Genomic DNA, 16,471 nt, shown 5'->3' with positions numbered 1-16,471 from the left:
CAATTCTCACACAGAGTACGATTTTTCCGCTTTTGATAATGTGCAACTAGCAAAATTGATGACCTAGGGTACTTCCTTACCTCCTCCTTCTCGCATCTGGGACAAGCATGTACCTAGCACCTGAGATGAGTCATCTGTGCAAAGACCAAAATCCTTGAACGTATCAGAGTGGCTACGAAAATTTGCATTGATTGATTAATGCCTGCTTAATGTTACTGAAGTTGTCTTGACACTTATCAACCCATAACCAAGGCCTATTTTTTTCGTAACAAGTTGAGCAATGCATCACTGTTAATCAGTTGTTGTGGTACGAATTTATGGAGGAGAGGGGAAAAAAAAATGCTAGTCCCAAAAAAGCTTTTAGTTGGTTTTTATTCCTTCGAGCTGGACAATTGCGTATAGTATCAATTTCTTTTGGGTCAGGTAATATACCTTGTTTGCACAACATGTCCTAAAAATTTGACTTGCTCCCTATCAAAACTAGACTTTTGTTAAATTGGTTGGAACTCCGTAATCTGCAAATCGTTGAAGCACCTGTTCAATGAGCCTGATATGTTCTAACAAAGTGGATGTGGTTTTTAGCAAGTCGTTTACATGAACTGTAACTCCGGTTGGTAATTGGTCAGGTGTTGTGGGTATTTTTACATTTTGCACTCTACAACTGACATTGGTACCTGTTTCAACTCGACTAATGATATCACTCAGATTTTCACTGATCTTCTCTCTCTCCTTCTTAGCCATTCTGAGTCAACTTCTAATGTCACTACTCTTAAAGTAAGCTCTTCTCCAGCTTGAGATACACTTTCATAGTTTTTATTCAGTTTATTAACTACAGTGGTTACCTTTTTTTACTGTCGAACACAGCTGGTTTTGTGTGGCTTCTGTGGTGTCACCGCCAGACACCACACTTGCTAGGTGGTAGCCTTTAAATCGGCCGCGGTCCATTAGTATACATGAGACCCGTGTGTCGCCACTGTCAGTGATAGCAGACCGAGCGCCACCACACGGCAGGTCTAGAGAGACATACTGGCACTCGCCCCAGTTGTACAGCCGACGTTCATAGCAAAGGTTCACTGACAACTATGCTCTCATTTGCCGAGACGATAGTAGCATAGCCTTCAGCTACATTTGCTACGACTTAGCAAGGCGCCGTATTCAATTGATAATTAATATTATGAAGCATGTACCGAAACGAGAGATGTTCTACAATTGTGGATTAAAGTTAAGTATTACATCATCTATGTACTTTATTTACAATTCTCAAGATATTTTCCTGTTCCAGACCTCACGCCAGTCAGCGTGTAATTAAACGTGTGCATTTTGGCCTCCTCTAGAAACACAGTGTTGGCTCTTCTGCCAACACTACAGCTTCAATATTTATGTTTGTGTCTGTGATTTTCTTTATCTGTTGCTCTACTAGATCATGATGGTTGTTAAAATAATCTACCTTCTGTCTTAACTCTGTAATATTATCATTAATTTCAGAAAATACTTCATGCTTTACTTGTTTTTCATATCATTTAATTTTCTGCAATTTCAGTGAGAAAATTTCTGGCTAAGTCATCAAACTTCTGTGAGACCGTGTCTGGCAAATCCTTAAATACTTGCTTTTTTTCTTGTTTCATTGTATTTAGATCTCGCGTAACAGCGTTTTGTTGCTGTTTTACCATGTTCATATCTTATTTCATATGACTGAAATTTCTATTGATACTATCTAATTTCGTGCTTATGTTAGATAATAACTGCCATAGCAGTGCACCAGTTGTACTAATGTGGTTGCTATCAGCTGTACTTTCTGAATTAATGTTTGAGTTGTGACCAAGTGGTGTTTGTAAAGTGTTGTGAAAATTCATATTCGAATCGCTCTCCAATGTTTTATGCATGAGCAGTATGTCGCTCTGGGAGATGCGTGATATTGTCTCCTCAGTTGCAAACATTGTGTCATCATGGTTATTCTGCTGTGGAGCATTGCTATCATTTGTCACACCTGCGACACTCACCTCTGACCTTACTTGGTTTCACTTCCCTTGAATAAAAATACTTAATTCTGGTATAAAATTTTTTTCTTATTTCAAAACATGTACGATACAAAACTCTCATAGCCCATAATCTTCTGAGTGCCACTTCTTAACAAACTTCAACATACAAGAGAGTGAGAAACAAAATCATGTATAAAAAAAGAATGCTGTTATTTTCATTTGAGTAGGCCTTACTGCGCATTCACACTTATGGTTGTTCTGTGTTTTATTTTTTGTTTCTAATAAATTTTAACTTTACAATATCATGGGCGTCTTTCATCATGTACCTACACAAGGCTAAAAACACAAGCATGCACTATATTAACATGGTTTGTGTGCTATTATGAAGTACACCTTTTTCCTTGTTTGGATGATTTGAGAATGGGTTCTGAATCGTGAGAATGGTCTTCAATTAAAGAAAAGTAACTGAATTTTGCAACTTTGGCTGTTTTCTACACCAAACTGGTTGCTGTCCTGTTATTAATCCAGCTTGCTGGAAAACCAAGAAGATGAATTTTATAACTGCTTGTTTCCATTGCAGACATTAAAGCTGTTCTGTAAGATACTTGCCTCACCAATCATCAATCATTCGGAACTCTCATCACATATTCGGAAATAAACCTACAAATATTTATTTCATTCTTCAATCTCTAATGAGACGGAAATGTTAACATCATTTATTGCAGAACATACTTGTGTTATGCTTTCCGATTTTTTTCTTTACTTTTACTGTAAAAAGTGGTAGAGTCATAAGTTCAATGATTGATGATGGAGTTGGCAGTTTTCACACTCGCCTCCTTCCGAATACTTGCATTACATTCATAACAAAAGAGCCAGACTGTGTTGGCAACACTACGATGGAGAAAAATATATATTAGCATGCAGTGGGACACAAACCTACATCCATTCATATAGTAATCCATGAAACTATTCGTTACGTTATGGCTTACTCATTTGGCTACTGTCGCAAGTCTCAATGATCAAATTTCTTCAAGCCATATATCATTACTTCATTATTAACTGCATTTAATGGGCAGGGTGATGTGTTAGTGATAGGTTTTAATTGCACCAGCGCTTTGAAACAGCATACTGCAGCACATACATTACAATAGAAATAAATAATCAAAATTCACCCAATGGTTGTTTGTACATGCTCGTGAAAGTCGATAGTCTAAAGGCCATGAGTACCACAAGAATTGCAAAAAGTAGTGCGACAGCTGAACACAGAACATTTCAACATTAAATGTCACTGACATCATTATATTTACAAAACTTCTTATGAGGACACAGAGAAATTTTGTTGAAAAATGGCAATTTTACATTACTTCCTTAAAAACTGCCAAATTCACATTACTTCCTTAAAAACTGCTGAATTCACATTGTTTCCTTAAAAACCACCAAATTCATCTTATTTGTCAAGTATTTTCCTGTCCCTAGTTATGCAAAAGTCATTCCACATTATAGCATAATTTAAAACACATGATACAAGTGATGTTTTCTATTAGAGCTGCTGTAACCCCATTTCTTAATATTATCAATTCATTTTCTTTCTGTTAATTTTCTAGTGCTGTGCTACAAACCATAACTTTACTCTTAATGTGTGTGTTGTCTACCAGTGAACTGAGCCATGCAAATATGTTTCATGGTTATTGCATATGTTGCACATAGATCTTAAATTAATATGTTGTCCACATAGATAACTTATCAAGCAGATAAGCCTTCTACATTTGTGTATACATATAATGAAGGCTTCTTTTACTATGCACAACCAATGTGAACATCAACAGAAGGTACAATGCTCAAAGATGGATAAATAAAATAAATAGATCTTTGTACAATTAATGTTCAACCTGTTTCCTATGAACAATTTGGAAGTTTATTCCATAATAACGCAGTCAGTGATGACTGAAGCTATCTGTTTATTTTCCATACAGTGTGTTAATAATTCAGTGAATAGAGATATAAGTCGCTAATAATACAACAACAAGAAAATCATACAGATTGAGTCTACATAACTTTCTGTACAATATTCTACACAGCTAGAGGGAAACTGATTCTTAGTCATCCTGTACATGAAACACACATCTAAATATTTCTTCAATTGGTGAGGTGCGAATGTTTATACCACAATAAACGAAATTCTGGAGACAATGTGGGAATGTTGTAAACTGTACAGCAAATACACAGTGATTCTCAAGTCATGTAAACTTTAACCAAAATGTGTTACATAATGGACAACCTCTGATTTGTGACTACAAGAGAGAAGCTATTCACTCATGATGTGCAGTGTTTCTCTCTGGACTTTGCAAATAAGCTACAAATGAAATAAAGTAATTCATCATGCTGTTAATTATCTGACTAGATGGATGTGTATTGAATTCTGTATGACGCTGATGGGGAATTGATTTTTAAAAAAGTCAGCCATTTCATGTATTTTGGGAATTCTAAAAGTTTGTGAATGGAAAAAGTCAAAATAAGTTAAATACAAATGCTAATTACTGCTGCATAAGAAGAGTATGGAAAATTACATAATTATTTAATTCGAAAAGGTTTTACTTGGACTGGTAATTCTACCGAACTCCAATCTTGTGTTGTGTCATTGCATAGACAACTTCCGAACGTTCTGTTGCACAGCAAAAGAACAATTTCGCTGAGTTTCAGAGGGAAATTACTGGAAGGAAGTGCCATTTAATAAGTGCACTGATAATTACACAGACATTACCTGAATACTTAGAACATTATCTTTGATGTTGCCAGAAAATTCCAGATAACATTAAACAAATAACTTCAATTAAATTATAAAGAACAAATTAAACATAGCAATTTGTATATAAGAAGTGTTGACTTCTTTGGACAGGACTTAGCAAGACCTAATTGTGTGTGTGTGTGTGTGTGTGTGTGTGTGTGTGTGTGTTTTCACCTACTACACCCCTGTGCCAGTTCAGTCAAGCAGACGTCTAATTTTAGCTGTAGAAAGTTGAACGTAGTTCAAACAATATTTAGTGTAGTGGTATTCTACGTCTTATGTTAATTCATTTTAGGAATTTTTAATGTGTCAAGTGTTAGATTAAGAGTGAATCTGTACTTGAGTGTCATTACTTGGTGGGATTAACAGTTCTAAACTTAATTTTTGATGTGTTATGGTTTAGAATTGGAGCAATGTTTAATATGCAGTATGAAAAGCAATTATGTTCCACCCATAACTGAACATTCAGAAGGAGAAGAGGCAACAGCATATACACAAGTAGACATGGATCTGCTTGCAGATATTTTGAATTAGTTAAAACTTGTAACAGATCAACAGAAGGAATTTTCTATAAAAGTAGAGTGTGTACAACTGTAGCAAATGCCTGTTCAAAAATCCCAATTGTCTACAATAGTAGACTTTATATCTACAATTGCAGCAAATTTCTCAGCTGAACAAAATGAAATGTTTACAAAAGAAGAGAGTATGTCTACAAAGGTTTCTGAAATTCCAATTAAGCAGTCCAAGATCTCCAATGAGATACTTCAGTTCTAACAAGCTCAGGAAAATTTTCATGAGGAGTCACAGGAAGTGACAAACAAAGTTAAGGATTTAAGAGCTCAGGAAGATGTTGAAACCCATGTTGGCCAGATAACCAAGAATTAACATCATGTCTCCTGGTTATGTAGAATTCATTGTAACTAAGTCTGAAGAACATCTAACCCTTTTTAATAGTAAATTAGAAGACTGGGTTCAAGTTAAGCAAAAACAAGTGCTGGGCTGATTCTCCATGGATGAACTGCCCGCTTACGAGCCGTTCAACTGTCTCTGATGCAGAATTGTCTGCGATCTTGCGGGCACTGGAGCAGATGAGACATTCTTCCTCTCCTAAATTTCTTGTCTGTTCCGATTCACTCAGTGCCCTTCACTCATTGCAACATTTGTATCCGGCAGACAAAATGGTCCAGACCATCCAGGATGCTCTCCTCCGACTACAGCGACTGGGGAAGGTTGTAGCTTTCTGCTGGGTTCCGGGGCATATCGGCATTGCTGGGAATGAAAGGGCAGATCTCGCAGCCAAGGAGGCGTGTCTCGATCCACAAGTATCTCAGTGTGCTATCCCCTTGCACGCACTCACCTCGCTGTTGAGCTCACGGATCATGCGTCGGTGGGAGGGTGAGTGGCTGGAAGTGACTGACAATAAGCTCCCTATACTCAAGCCCACAACGCGTGTGTGGTGTACTTCCTTTCAGCCCCATCGACGGGATGAGGTTCTCCTCACTCGGCTTCGAATATGCCACAGCCCTATGACGCATAGCTTCCTGCTCCGGCGAGAGGACCCTCCAATGTGGTGCTTACGGCTTCCAGGTCACTGTGCGCAACGTTTTATTGGATTGCGTTTTATTTTCTGACCAGCGGGCCGCGGCTGACTTGCCAGCGGACCTGCCATCTCTTTTAGGCAACACTCGGACTAATGTGGCTAAAGTTTTAAAGTTCTGTGCCATGTCAAATGTTTTTAAACAGATTTTAGGGAGAGGATTTTAATTTGCTCACTGTGTGACAAGCTCGCCCATATTTTATGTAAGTGGCCAGCCAATCAAAATTTCCTGTGACATTCTTGTTGCTATGCTTCCCCTTTCCTTAGGTTTTACATTGTTATGTAGCATTGTCCTTCTTTTCCTGCTTTCTTTGAGTGTGTGCTTTAGTTTTATTAGGCCTGTCCACATTCGTTCCTTTTAATGTGTGTCAGGGCGCTGATGACCTCAATTATGAGCACCCATAAGCCCCAACACACACACATTCAACTTTGCTGCAGGCTACTTGTGCCAGCATTCCTGGGGAACACAAGTACCACCTCAAGGATTGTATGCTATGAGCCCCTCTTGGGGTGTCTTTCACATCACTGTCCAATCCACCACTGACACTTCATCTCGATAAATGACAACAGGGGCACGCAAATTTCTGGGGTCAAGCCTAAGCACAGCTTCATGCGGCGAGAATGCTGTGGCTCTGACACGAGTCCACAGCCATGCCAAGCTGTAGCGACATGCTGGCCAATGTACCCTCCTGCAACAGGGGAACTGCCCGCAAGTGGTGCCAGTGCCTGCACAGGCAGATTCCTCACTGAGCACTGTCATGCTACCCTGCACTTTCATGCAATGTGGGCTCAACACAGCACTGGGAAGAAGACAAAGTGATTGTAAAACTTTGAAAATAAATGTCTGCTAATTGAATGCTGTTTCATTAGTGCACCAACACAGCACTTGGAATTCCCCCCCCCCCCCCCCCCCCCTCCTGTACAACCGCTCAACTTCGACTATCCTACACTCACATAGGAGGCCACATCTGGCGGGCTCCTGCACAACTGTGCGGTTGTTGCTGGTGAGAATCCAGACGACACAGGCTCCAAAGCAATCACTGAAGTCAAGCACTGCACTGTATGCTGAGCAGTTGGGTAACCCAGTTACGCATCAAGTGCAACTAAGCAGTGTTTGACTTCAATGACCACTTTACAGCCTGGGCCATCTATATTCTTCCTAGTAACACTAGGTTTTCAGAACTGCATGGGTGTTGAACTCTCCCTGAAATCTGCAGCACATCATCACGTCACTGGCACATTCTCGCACAACCTCACAGACAAGACTCCAGCATCTTCTCACAATCTTAGCCTGTTACCCATCTCCCTTTCAGCCCCATACCCCTTCTGCATCTCCGTCAATCATCCCAGCCAAGATCGCTTCTCACTTCAGTCAGGCCTCAGCACCCAGATATAATGTGGTCACAGCTGTGTGTGTGTGTGTGTGTGTGTGTGTGTGAGAGAGAGAGAGAGAGAGAGAGAGAGAGAGAGAGAGAGAGAGAGAGAGGTAGATAGAGAGAGAGAGGTGTGTGGGCGTATGGCTGTTTATGTGTTTCTGTATCTGATGGAGGACACTGTCCAACACTTTATCCAGCAGTCTACATTAAATGTGCCAGTCCTCTGCTCAGTGTTTCCGCTACATGGTGAGCAGCATTTAACCCTAATTCATATTTCTTTTGATTCACTATTTTCAAACTTATAGAATTTTAATAATAATTTCCTGGTGGATTCTCACCTGAGCCTTGTGTGCGAGTTGTGACTGTTAATGTAGGTGTGCTCTGACCCAATTGATTGAAGGCCTGCATGTAAAAGTGGTACTTGGTGCCACACTGCAGATTGTTAAGAGTGTAACTTGAGCAGTTAGACAGAATCCTCACTTTCTCCCATTCACCGAATTCTCGCTTGAAATACAAGTAATAACCTGAAACAACAAAATTGTTTAGTTAAAATGATCTGCATTACACTCTTCAAGGTGAGTAGTTAACAATTTTATTTCAGAATTACTTCTGATTGTGGAATATTAAACTGTAATAATTTACTGGCTTTTAGACAGAAAGAAATCTATTTTTGTTAATCATGTGACTCTTTGAGACACGGTCTTTCATATGTTGCTCCATGTTGCATCAAGCAGAGTCATATTAGTTCAATAAGTTAAATTAACAGCAAACCATGACACCATTAAACACAAGAAATGGAAAGGAAAGAGGTAGAAGACACAAACAGAAAATATATAAAGTCTTTTTTTCAGACGCTTGTGGAGCAAAATAAAATTTTATGGTACTACGAGTTTATCTGGTAACTAGTTTTAGTGTTTTCTATTTGAAAGACTAAGTATACAAAGTGAAAGAATTCAGTGATCTTGAAAGCAAAATAACAAGTGACAGATGAAGCAAGGAGGACATAAGAAGCAGACTATCACAGGCAAAGATGGGATTTCTGACGGAATCTGTGTAATCAAAAGTCAGTTTTAGTTTAATTTTGTGTTATGCACTTTAAAAACTGGGTCTTACTGTGATTTAGCATCAATTTATTGACTACAAGTCATGACCTTATGCCCTGAATTCCATTATTTGATACGATTCCAATGTTACACTTACCATCCTTCACTCTCAAGCTAGTGTCACAAGCAAACAGAAATTTTCTAGAATCATATTAGAAGGCATATTCATTGTAAAACTATAAATGTGAAAGTAACTCTCTCTCTTATGCGTTCCTGACTGACTGCTGAACCAGTTTTCATGAAATTTTTCATGCTGAAGATGGTTACTTTAGAAAGTGTGTCATATAACACAATTATTGATTTGAAGAATATAACACAAAATATGGAACAATAATTACACTTTGAAAAAGCTATTTACTCTTTGACGTTGATACGTTCTACATAATAGTATTCGACATGCTGAATACAAAGCTTGTACAATCCGCTATATGTTTAATCCATACTAATATCAGTAACAACGCTGTTGATTATAGCTGCTGAACGTCACACAACTCTTATAGCTTCTGAGATGCATACGATTCATGTTAACAGCTCACAGTCATGTGGTTAGCACTGCAACTCTGGATTACGGGATCTCGGGTTTGATTCCCAATGGGATCAGATTTTATTCCAGTTGTCACTGTGTGTGTGTGTGTGTGTGTGTGTGTGTGTGTGTGTGTGTGGGTGTGTGTGTGTGTGTGTTTGTGTTGCCCTCATCATCATTTTATCATTATCAACACACAAGTCAGCACTGTTCTGTCAAGTAAAAAGAACTTGTATCAAGTGGCCGAACATCCGTGTTTCATTTAATTTTAGTGATATACAAGTGCTGCCTTGGATAACAGCTAAAATACAATGCTTACACAATTCTCAATGTGTTTAATTCATACTCTGATACTAATACCAATATTATCAAATGTGAATGTAACTGTTATGTTTTCATGTCTCTACCACTGAACTGATTCCTATAACATTTGCTATGGAAATAGCTTCAGCCCCAAGGAAGATCATAGGCTACTTTAGAAAGTTGTGTTATGTTTTTGAATGTTACTGACATTTTTAAATATGGTGTACATTAGTGGGAAGCAGACAATCTTGCTCGATTGTTGGCGAACTATGATGTTAACACACTCAAATTCAGAAAAAACAGAGTACCTTGAACAACTAGAGATAGGGCTTTCATATCCACAGAACATGGACCTCAGTATGTTCAGCTGAAATAATTAGCATTTGAAACACATTGGCCTGCAGTTCAAGGTCAATATTGATATTGGGGGGAGCAACACCACCTACCAGAAAAGTGAGCCTGGGGCTTTAGTTTGCACTATAAACAGAAAGTGAGTGTGATTTGAGCAGACACTTAGGATGCCTTGCCAGCTTGAAAGGGGAAGCATTAATGGCGAATGGTGAATGTGATGAATCCATCTGAGAAATTGCTGCTCGTGTGGGACGTTTCAGCAGTGCAACAGGTGTGTACAGAATGGTTTATCGAAGTCCACGGAACATGACAGAATGGGTCAAGTTGCAGCACCCAGACAACCCCACAAGAAGATCAACACCTCCTACAAATGGGATTGGGGACAGACCCATGTGCTCCTCAGCTCAGGCACAATGTAACACATCATACACTATCAGTAGTGACAGTAGGACATTGTTTATTACGGCGTGAGTTACGTATGCGTTGTCCACTTCTCTGTCTGCCTTTGACAAATGTGCAGAAACATGCTAGATGGCAATGGTGTATGGAACAACATCACTGGGGACAGGAATGGCATCAGATAGTGTTGTTGGATGAATACAGGTTCTGTTAGTTTGAAAATGATGGCTGTATTTTTGTTCACCACAAATAGGGGGAATGGCATCACAGTACATGGACTTTTATGCATATCATATGAGAAAATGATTTTAATATGATATCAACATCCAAACAATGGGCTAATCATTTTAATATTGATATATGTATTAAAGTGTACAATGAACGTCTGCAATTTCATATAGTTAAATCGAGCTAAGTTGAGAGTAGAGAAATATATTCATCTTAAAGGTACTTTTGAAAGTGATGCAAATGTAAATCCTATTAATATGGCAAGATGGCAACTCTACGCTCTTCATTTGTGAACAGTCCATGACACATGCAAGATTATACTCAAGATGCATTCACCTACATGCACATGTATGGTTGTCCCAATTTATTCATAACCTTTACATGTAACCCGGTCTGACAGGAAGCAGTCAATGAACTCTTACCAGAAGACACTGCTTTTGATAGACATGATATGATTGTAAGAGTTTTTAGGTTGAAAGTAAAGATGCTAATGTCATTTATAGCTAAGGGAAAAAGATATAGAGGAATGTTATATTTTATGTATTCCACTGGATGGCAAAAGTGCATGTTTTACTATGGTTACAAGACCAATTGAGACCCAATCAAACTGATAATATCATCAGTGCATAAATGCTTGGTTTAGCCACTGATAAGACAAAATAATTACGAGTGTGTTATAAAACATATTTGTAAATACATTAACAAAGACAGTGGTCAAGATATTTTCAACTTCAGAAACAAAGATCTCACAAGTCACATAAGTGAAGTACACGTATACCAGTCTGACCGTTACGTCAACAGGAACAAAGCTGTGTGGCTGCTTTTAGGCTTTCCACTGCACAGAAAGACAGTCCACCATAACACACCTGTGTGTTTACATAGGAAAGGGAAAAAGGGTGTATTTTAATCAAAATAATTTTTATGGTCGCCTATCAAGCATTTCGAAAACAGCACTGACTGAATTTTTTTTTTTTTCTTTTTGTGCAAGAAATGATTTCACAATAACTCCTCTATACATTGGTAAAACAAGATATTATACCCAGATTACATCAAGAGAAGAATGGAAACTTTGAGTTGAAGGAATCCCTGTTCACAACTGTCAGGGTATCAAACCTGGAGTTGCTTTAGGTAAAGTCAGGAAGGTGCATGCAAGCAACATGGAATGGTTTTGCTTGAGAATAATGCTACACCATGTACGAGGGTAACATTTTTCAAAGACCTTAAAAAACACAATGGTCAGGAATTATTAACATTCACACAGGTGTGTGAGACAAAAAGGTCACTAGAAAATGAATATATTGGGATCTACCCTTAGAGGAGGCTGTACATGCAGATGAACAGGCAAAGTGACACAGCTTTTGTAATATTAATAGGAACCCATGGGCTTCCAAAACCACAACAAAATGGGGGAAAAGAAAGAAAAGAAAGAAAAAAAGAAAGAGGAAAAGGCACAACAGAAGATTTAGTGCAGAGACTTAAATCCTTACACAACAGAAGATTTAGTGCAGAGACTTAAATCCTTACAATGATTTTATCTACAATTAAGCTCACATGAAGGTGGAAGACCACAAATAATGATAACTGGAAAAGATTTACCTGACTTTGGATCAGGTAGACCAACTACAACTGAGGAAGTTAGTTGTAATTTATTACGACAAATGATATATGACACTATTTCACTGTAAAAGTGGCTCAGCAAATATGTTTCCACAACTGAGACCAGAACAGACATTAGTTTTCAACAACATTATGCAACAAACTGAGTGATGAAGCACATTCATTCGTTTTAGATGCTCTGGAAGCAACTGGTAAGACTTTTCTTTCAAATTTGCTCTTAGTCCAAATCTTGAATAGCTGCTGAGCTACTCAGTAATGGCTGAGTGGTGCATTCAGTACTTATGCTGCTGCTGAAATTAGCTCACAAAGAAACAACTACTTGTAACACCAATAAAAATAGTTAATATGGACAGATGTTGCAGCAGCTTATGCTGTTGGTCTGGGAAGAACGTACAATGTCCCACAAAAAAAACCACTGAAACACTATATCATACCATGCAAGATATTAGAAGCAACCAACCTATCTTAGGAGGGGTGGTCAATTTATTGGCTGGTGGCTTTAGAAAGAGTCTACCTGTAATAACTGAAGGCACACTAGCAGATGAAGTAAATCCATGTTTAAAGGCACCAACCTTATGTCAGCACATTACAAAATTTAGTTTAACACCAAAAACGCATGTACAACTGTACAATGACACAGACAATATGTGGATGCTCTTTCGAAAATTTGTGAAGATGGTATTGTTGCAAATATCAATGGCATGATTACATTAAATCATGACTTCTGTAACTCTGTTCACAGTACAGAACAGTTGGTGAACGAAGTTTATCCTGAACTCCAAGCAAATGATGTGTTGTGACTTGCCGATTTTTCAAAGTGCCGACGCGCAGTTACGCACGTCCTCTACATGCGGTGCTGTCTGCCAGCCATGCAGCAGCAACGCCACCTAAACGGCCAGCCGGCGAGCGGCCACTAGACTCGGACTCAGTTATGATTTGACTGTTAAAGTGACACACGTCTCACTCTGTTTACTTGATCTGTGACTTTCATGTATTCTGTCGTCGTTGAAATATATTTGAACAACTTGAAGTTATAAAAATTGGTGACGAGGTAGTGAATTTTTCTTTTTCATCATTGTCCCACGCGTTTCCAAGGCTACTTCACAGCAACTATTGCAAGGTCTCATAGAACAGCAAACACTTCTCACAAATGCGATTCGTGATTTCGTCACGGCATCAAATGTGGGGCATCTCTCGTTGTCGTCTCTACTCCCTTTTCCTCCTTACGTCGAGACGGCGGAAGACTGGTCTGATTACGAAAAACGTCTTCGACAGCACTTCTTGGCATTTCACGTCACGGACGACCAAACAAGTAAATCTCTGTTCCTTTTACGGATTTCACTTCAAATGTAATGGTTGTTGTCGCAATTGGCTCCTTTGAAAGATCCTGCATCTTTGTCCTTTGCTGATATGTGCTCACTTCTGTCTGTTTATTTTCAAAAGCATACGCATGTGGAAGCCTCTCGTGTTGCCTTTTATCGTTGTCAAAAACAACAGAATCAATCCTATCGCGCTTGGGCTGCTGAATTTCACGGCCTCAGTAGAAAGTGTCAATTTGTTACTGAAGTTCACAAAGAATCCTACGCTGATTTCATGGTGTGGGATGCTATTATCCGGTCGGTGCCTGACAAAGAAGTTAGGCAACGTGACCTCCAGTTGGCAAATCCTACTCTAGATGAAGTCCTATCCATCGTTTAGTCTTTTGAAATTTCTCGCACTGCTGGAGCACAAATAGAGGCATGGGGTGACGTTGGGGAAATACAACATCTGTGCGATGTTGACGAAGCGTGTGGCATGTCCCCGCTGTCCGACATGCCCGCAGTACACTCCCAAGTGCAGCCTCGGCCTAACCGTAAACAAACCTCTAAGAAACTGCAGCAAAACATACAGCAATTTCATTCATGTCTGTGGTGTTTTACAAAACATTCACAGAGAGGATTGTCCACAACGTTGGGCCGTGTGTCACAAATGCAAAAAAAGGGGTCATGTGTCATCCGTTTGCAAATCCGGCCGCATACATGATGTTCATGAACATGGGGCTGATTCTGATTCTGTGTTGTCTGTCAATTGTACTTCTTCCCTTTCAGGGATGTTATTCCCCACTGTCCAAATACTTGGTTGAGATGTACGCATGCAGGTGGATACTGGGTCTGTTGCCACTATCATCAGTTCTCAGACATATCTTCAGTTGGGTTCTCCAATCCTGTCACCTGTCACTAGGCAATTACGGACTTACAATAAACAGAAGATTTCTCCCTTGGGACAATTCGATGCTGAGGTATCTTGCAAATCTGTCGTTCACACTGTTCCCATACTTGTGGTCGACCATAGTAACGCGGACAATCTTTTTGGTTTCGATGCCTTCTACGTTTTTGGGTTCTCCACAGACGACACTGTCGATATCATCTCTGATGCTATTCCTTGTCGATGACATTTTCGTCCCTTTTTTCTCATGGTTAGGCCATGCAAACGACTTTGAAGGTCATATCTTGCTCAAACCCACTGCTCGGCCTAAGTTTTTTCGGGCTCAGCCCATTCCTATGGCCCAGAATGATCAGGTCAAAAAGGGGCTGGATCATCTCATTTCTTCAGGGGTCTCGCTTCCTGTCACTTCCAGTGCGTGGTCCTCTCCTGTCATTGTCGTTGCTAAGCCAAATGGTGCTATTCGTCTCTGTGGCAATTTCAAGTCCACTGTAAATGCTCAATGCCTTATCGACACTTACCCTATGACTCGACCTGAAGAATTGTTCACTAAACTTGCTGGAGGCCAGTATTTTTCTAAACTTGATCTGTCAGAAGCTTATCATCAACTTCCTCTCGATGCTGCTTCCCGGCAGTATCTGGTCCTTAAAAAGCCTTTCGGCCTCTATCAATACCAACGATTGCCATTCAGGGTTGCTAGTGCCCCTGCTCTCTTTCAGCAAATTCTTGGAACAATTATTGCTCACTGTCCCTGGGTGTATACATTACACGGACAACATTGTTGTCACTGACTCCACCACTGACGAACATCTTCAGAATCCCCGCACGCTTTTTCATGTCTTACAGACTGCCGGTCTTAAGTGTAATCTTCAGAAATCAAAATTTTTTCAGGCTGCTATCACTTACTTGGGGTTTCAACTCTCTCGGGATGGTATTCGTCCGCATCAGCAAACTGTTGCTGCGATTGATGCCCTTCCTCGCCCTACATCTGTTAAGGAACTGCAGGGCTACTTGGGGAAAATAGCATACTAAAACAAGTAAGCAAGGGCGAGCAAAATGGAACAGTTGAGAAGAATGGGGGAAATAAACACAGTAAAATAAGAATGGGTAGCTTTGAGGGATGAAGTAGTGAAGGCAGCAGAGAATCAAACAGGTAAAAAGACGAGGGCTAGTAGAAACCCTAGGGTAACAGAAGAAATATTGAATTTAATTGATGAAAGGAGAAAATATAAAAATGCAGTAAATAAAACAGGCAAAAAGGAATACAAACGTCTCAAAAATGATATCGACAGGAAGTGCAAAATGGCTAAGCAGGGATGGCTAGAGGACAAATGTAAGGATGTAGAGGCTTATCTCACTAGCGGTAAGATAGATACTGCCTACAGGAAAATTAAAGAAACCTTTGGAGAAAGGAGAACCACTTGCATGAACATCAAGAGCTTTGATGGAAACCCAGTTCTAAGCAAATAAGGGAAAGCAGAATGGTGGAAGGAGTATATAGAGGGTCTACACAAGGGCGATGTACTAGAGGACAATATTATGGAAATGGAAGAGGATGTAGTTGAAGATGAAATGGGAGATATGATATTGCGTGAATAGTTTGACAGGGCACTGAGAGACCTGAGTCGAAACAATGCCCCCAGAGTAGACAACATTCCATTAGAACTACTGATAGCCTTGGGAGAGCCAGGCCTAACAAAACTCTACCATCTGGTGAGCAACATGTATGAGACAGGCAAAATTCCGTCAGACTTCAAGAAGAATATAGTAATTCCAATCCCAAAGAAAGCGGATGTTGACAGATGTGAAAATTACCAAACTATCAGTTTAATAAGTCACAGCTGCAAAATATTAACGCGAATTCTTTACAGACGAATGGAAAAACTGGTAGAAGCTGACCTCGGGGATGATCAGTTTGGATTTCGTAGAAAAGTTGGAATACGTGAGTCAATACTGACACTACAACTTATCTTAGAAGAAAGATTAAAGAAAGGCCAACCTACTTTTC

General features: G+C 39.5%; 1 protein-coding gene across 1 annotated transcript in view; it reads right to left on the bottom strand.

Moving 5' to 3' along the window:
* Positions 1–16,471, bottom strand: part of LOC124596559 (Down syndrome cell adhesion molecule-like protein Dscam2) — a 183,605-nt gene that overhangs the window by 104,410 nt on the left and 62,724 nt on the right. The window contains exon 4 of the mRNA XM_047135744.1: positions 8,076–8,261. Coding sequence (XP_046991700.1) covers positions 8,076–8,261 — 186 coding nt within the window. The remainder of the gene's footprint in view (positions 1–8,075; positions 8,262–16,471) is intronic.

This window comes from Schistocerca americana, chromosome 2 (genome assembly GCF_021461395.2).
Source record: "Schistocerca americana isolate TAMUIC-IGC-003095 chromosome 2, iqSchAmer2.1, whole genome shotgun sequence".
NCBI lineage: Eukaryota > Metazoa > Arthropoda > Insecta > Orthoptera > Acrididae > Schistocerca > Schistocerca americana.
The sequence above is the reverse complement of the archived record's forward strand: the minus strand, read 5'-3'. Positions and strand labels throughout refer to the sequence as shown.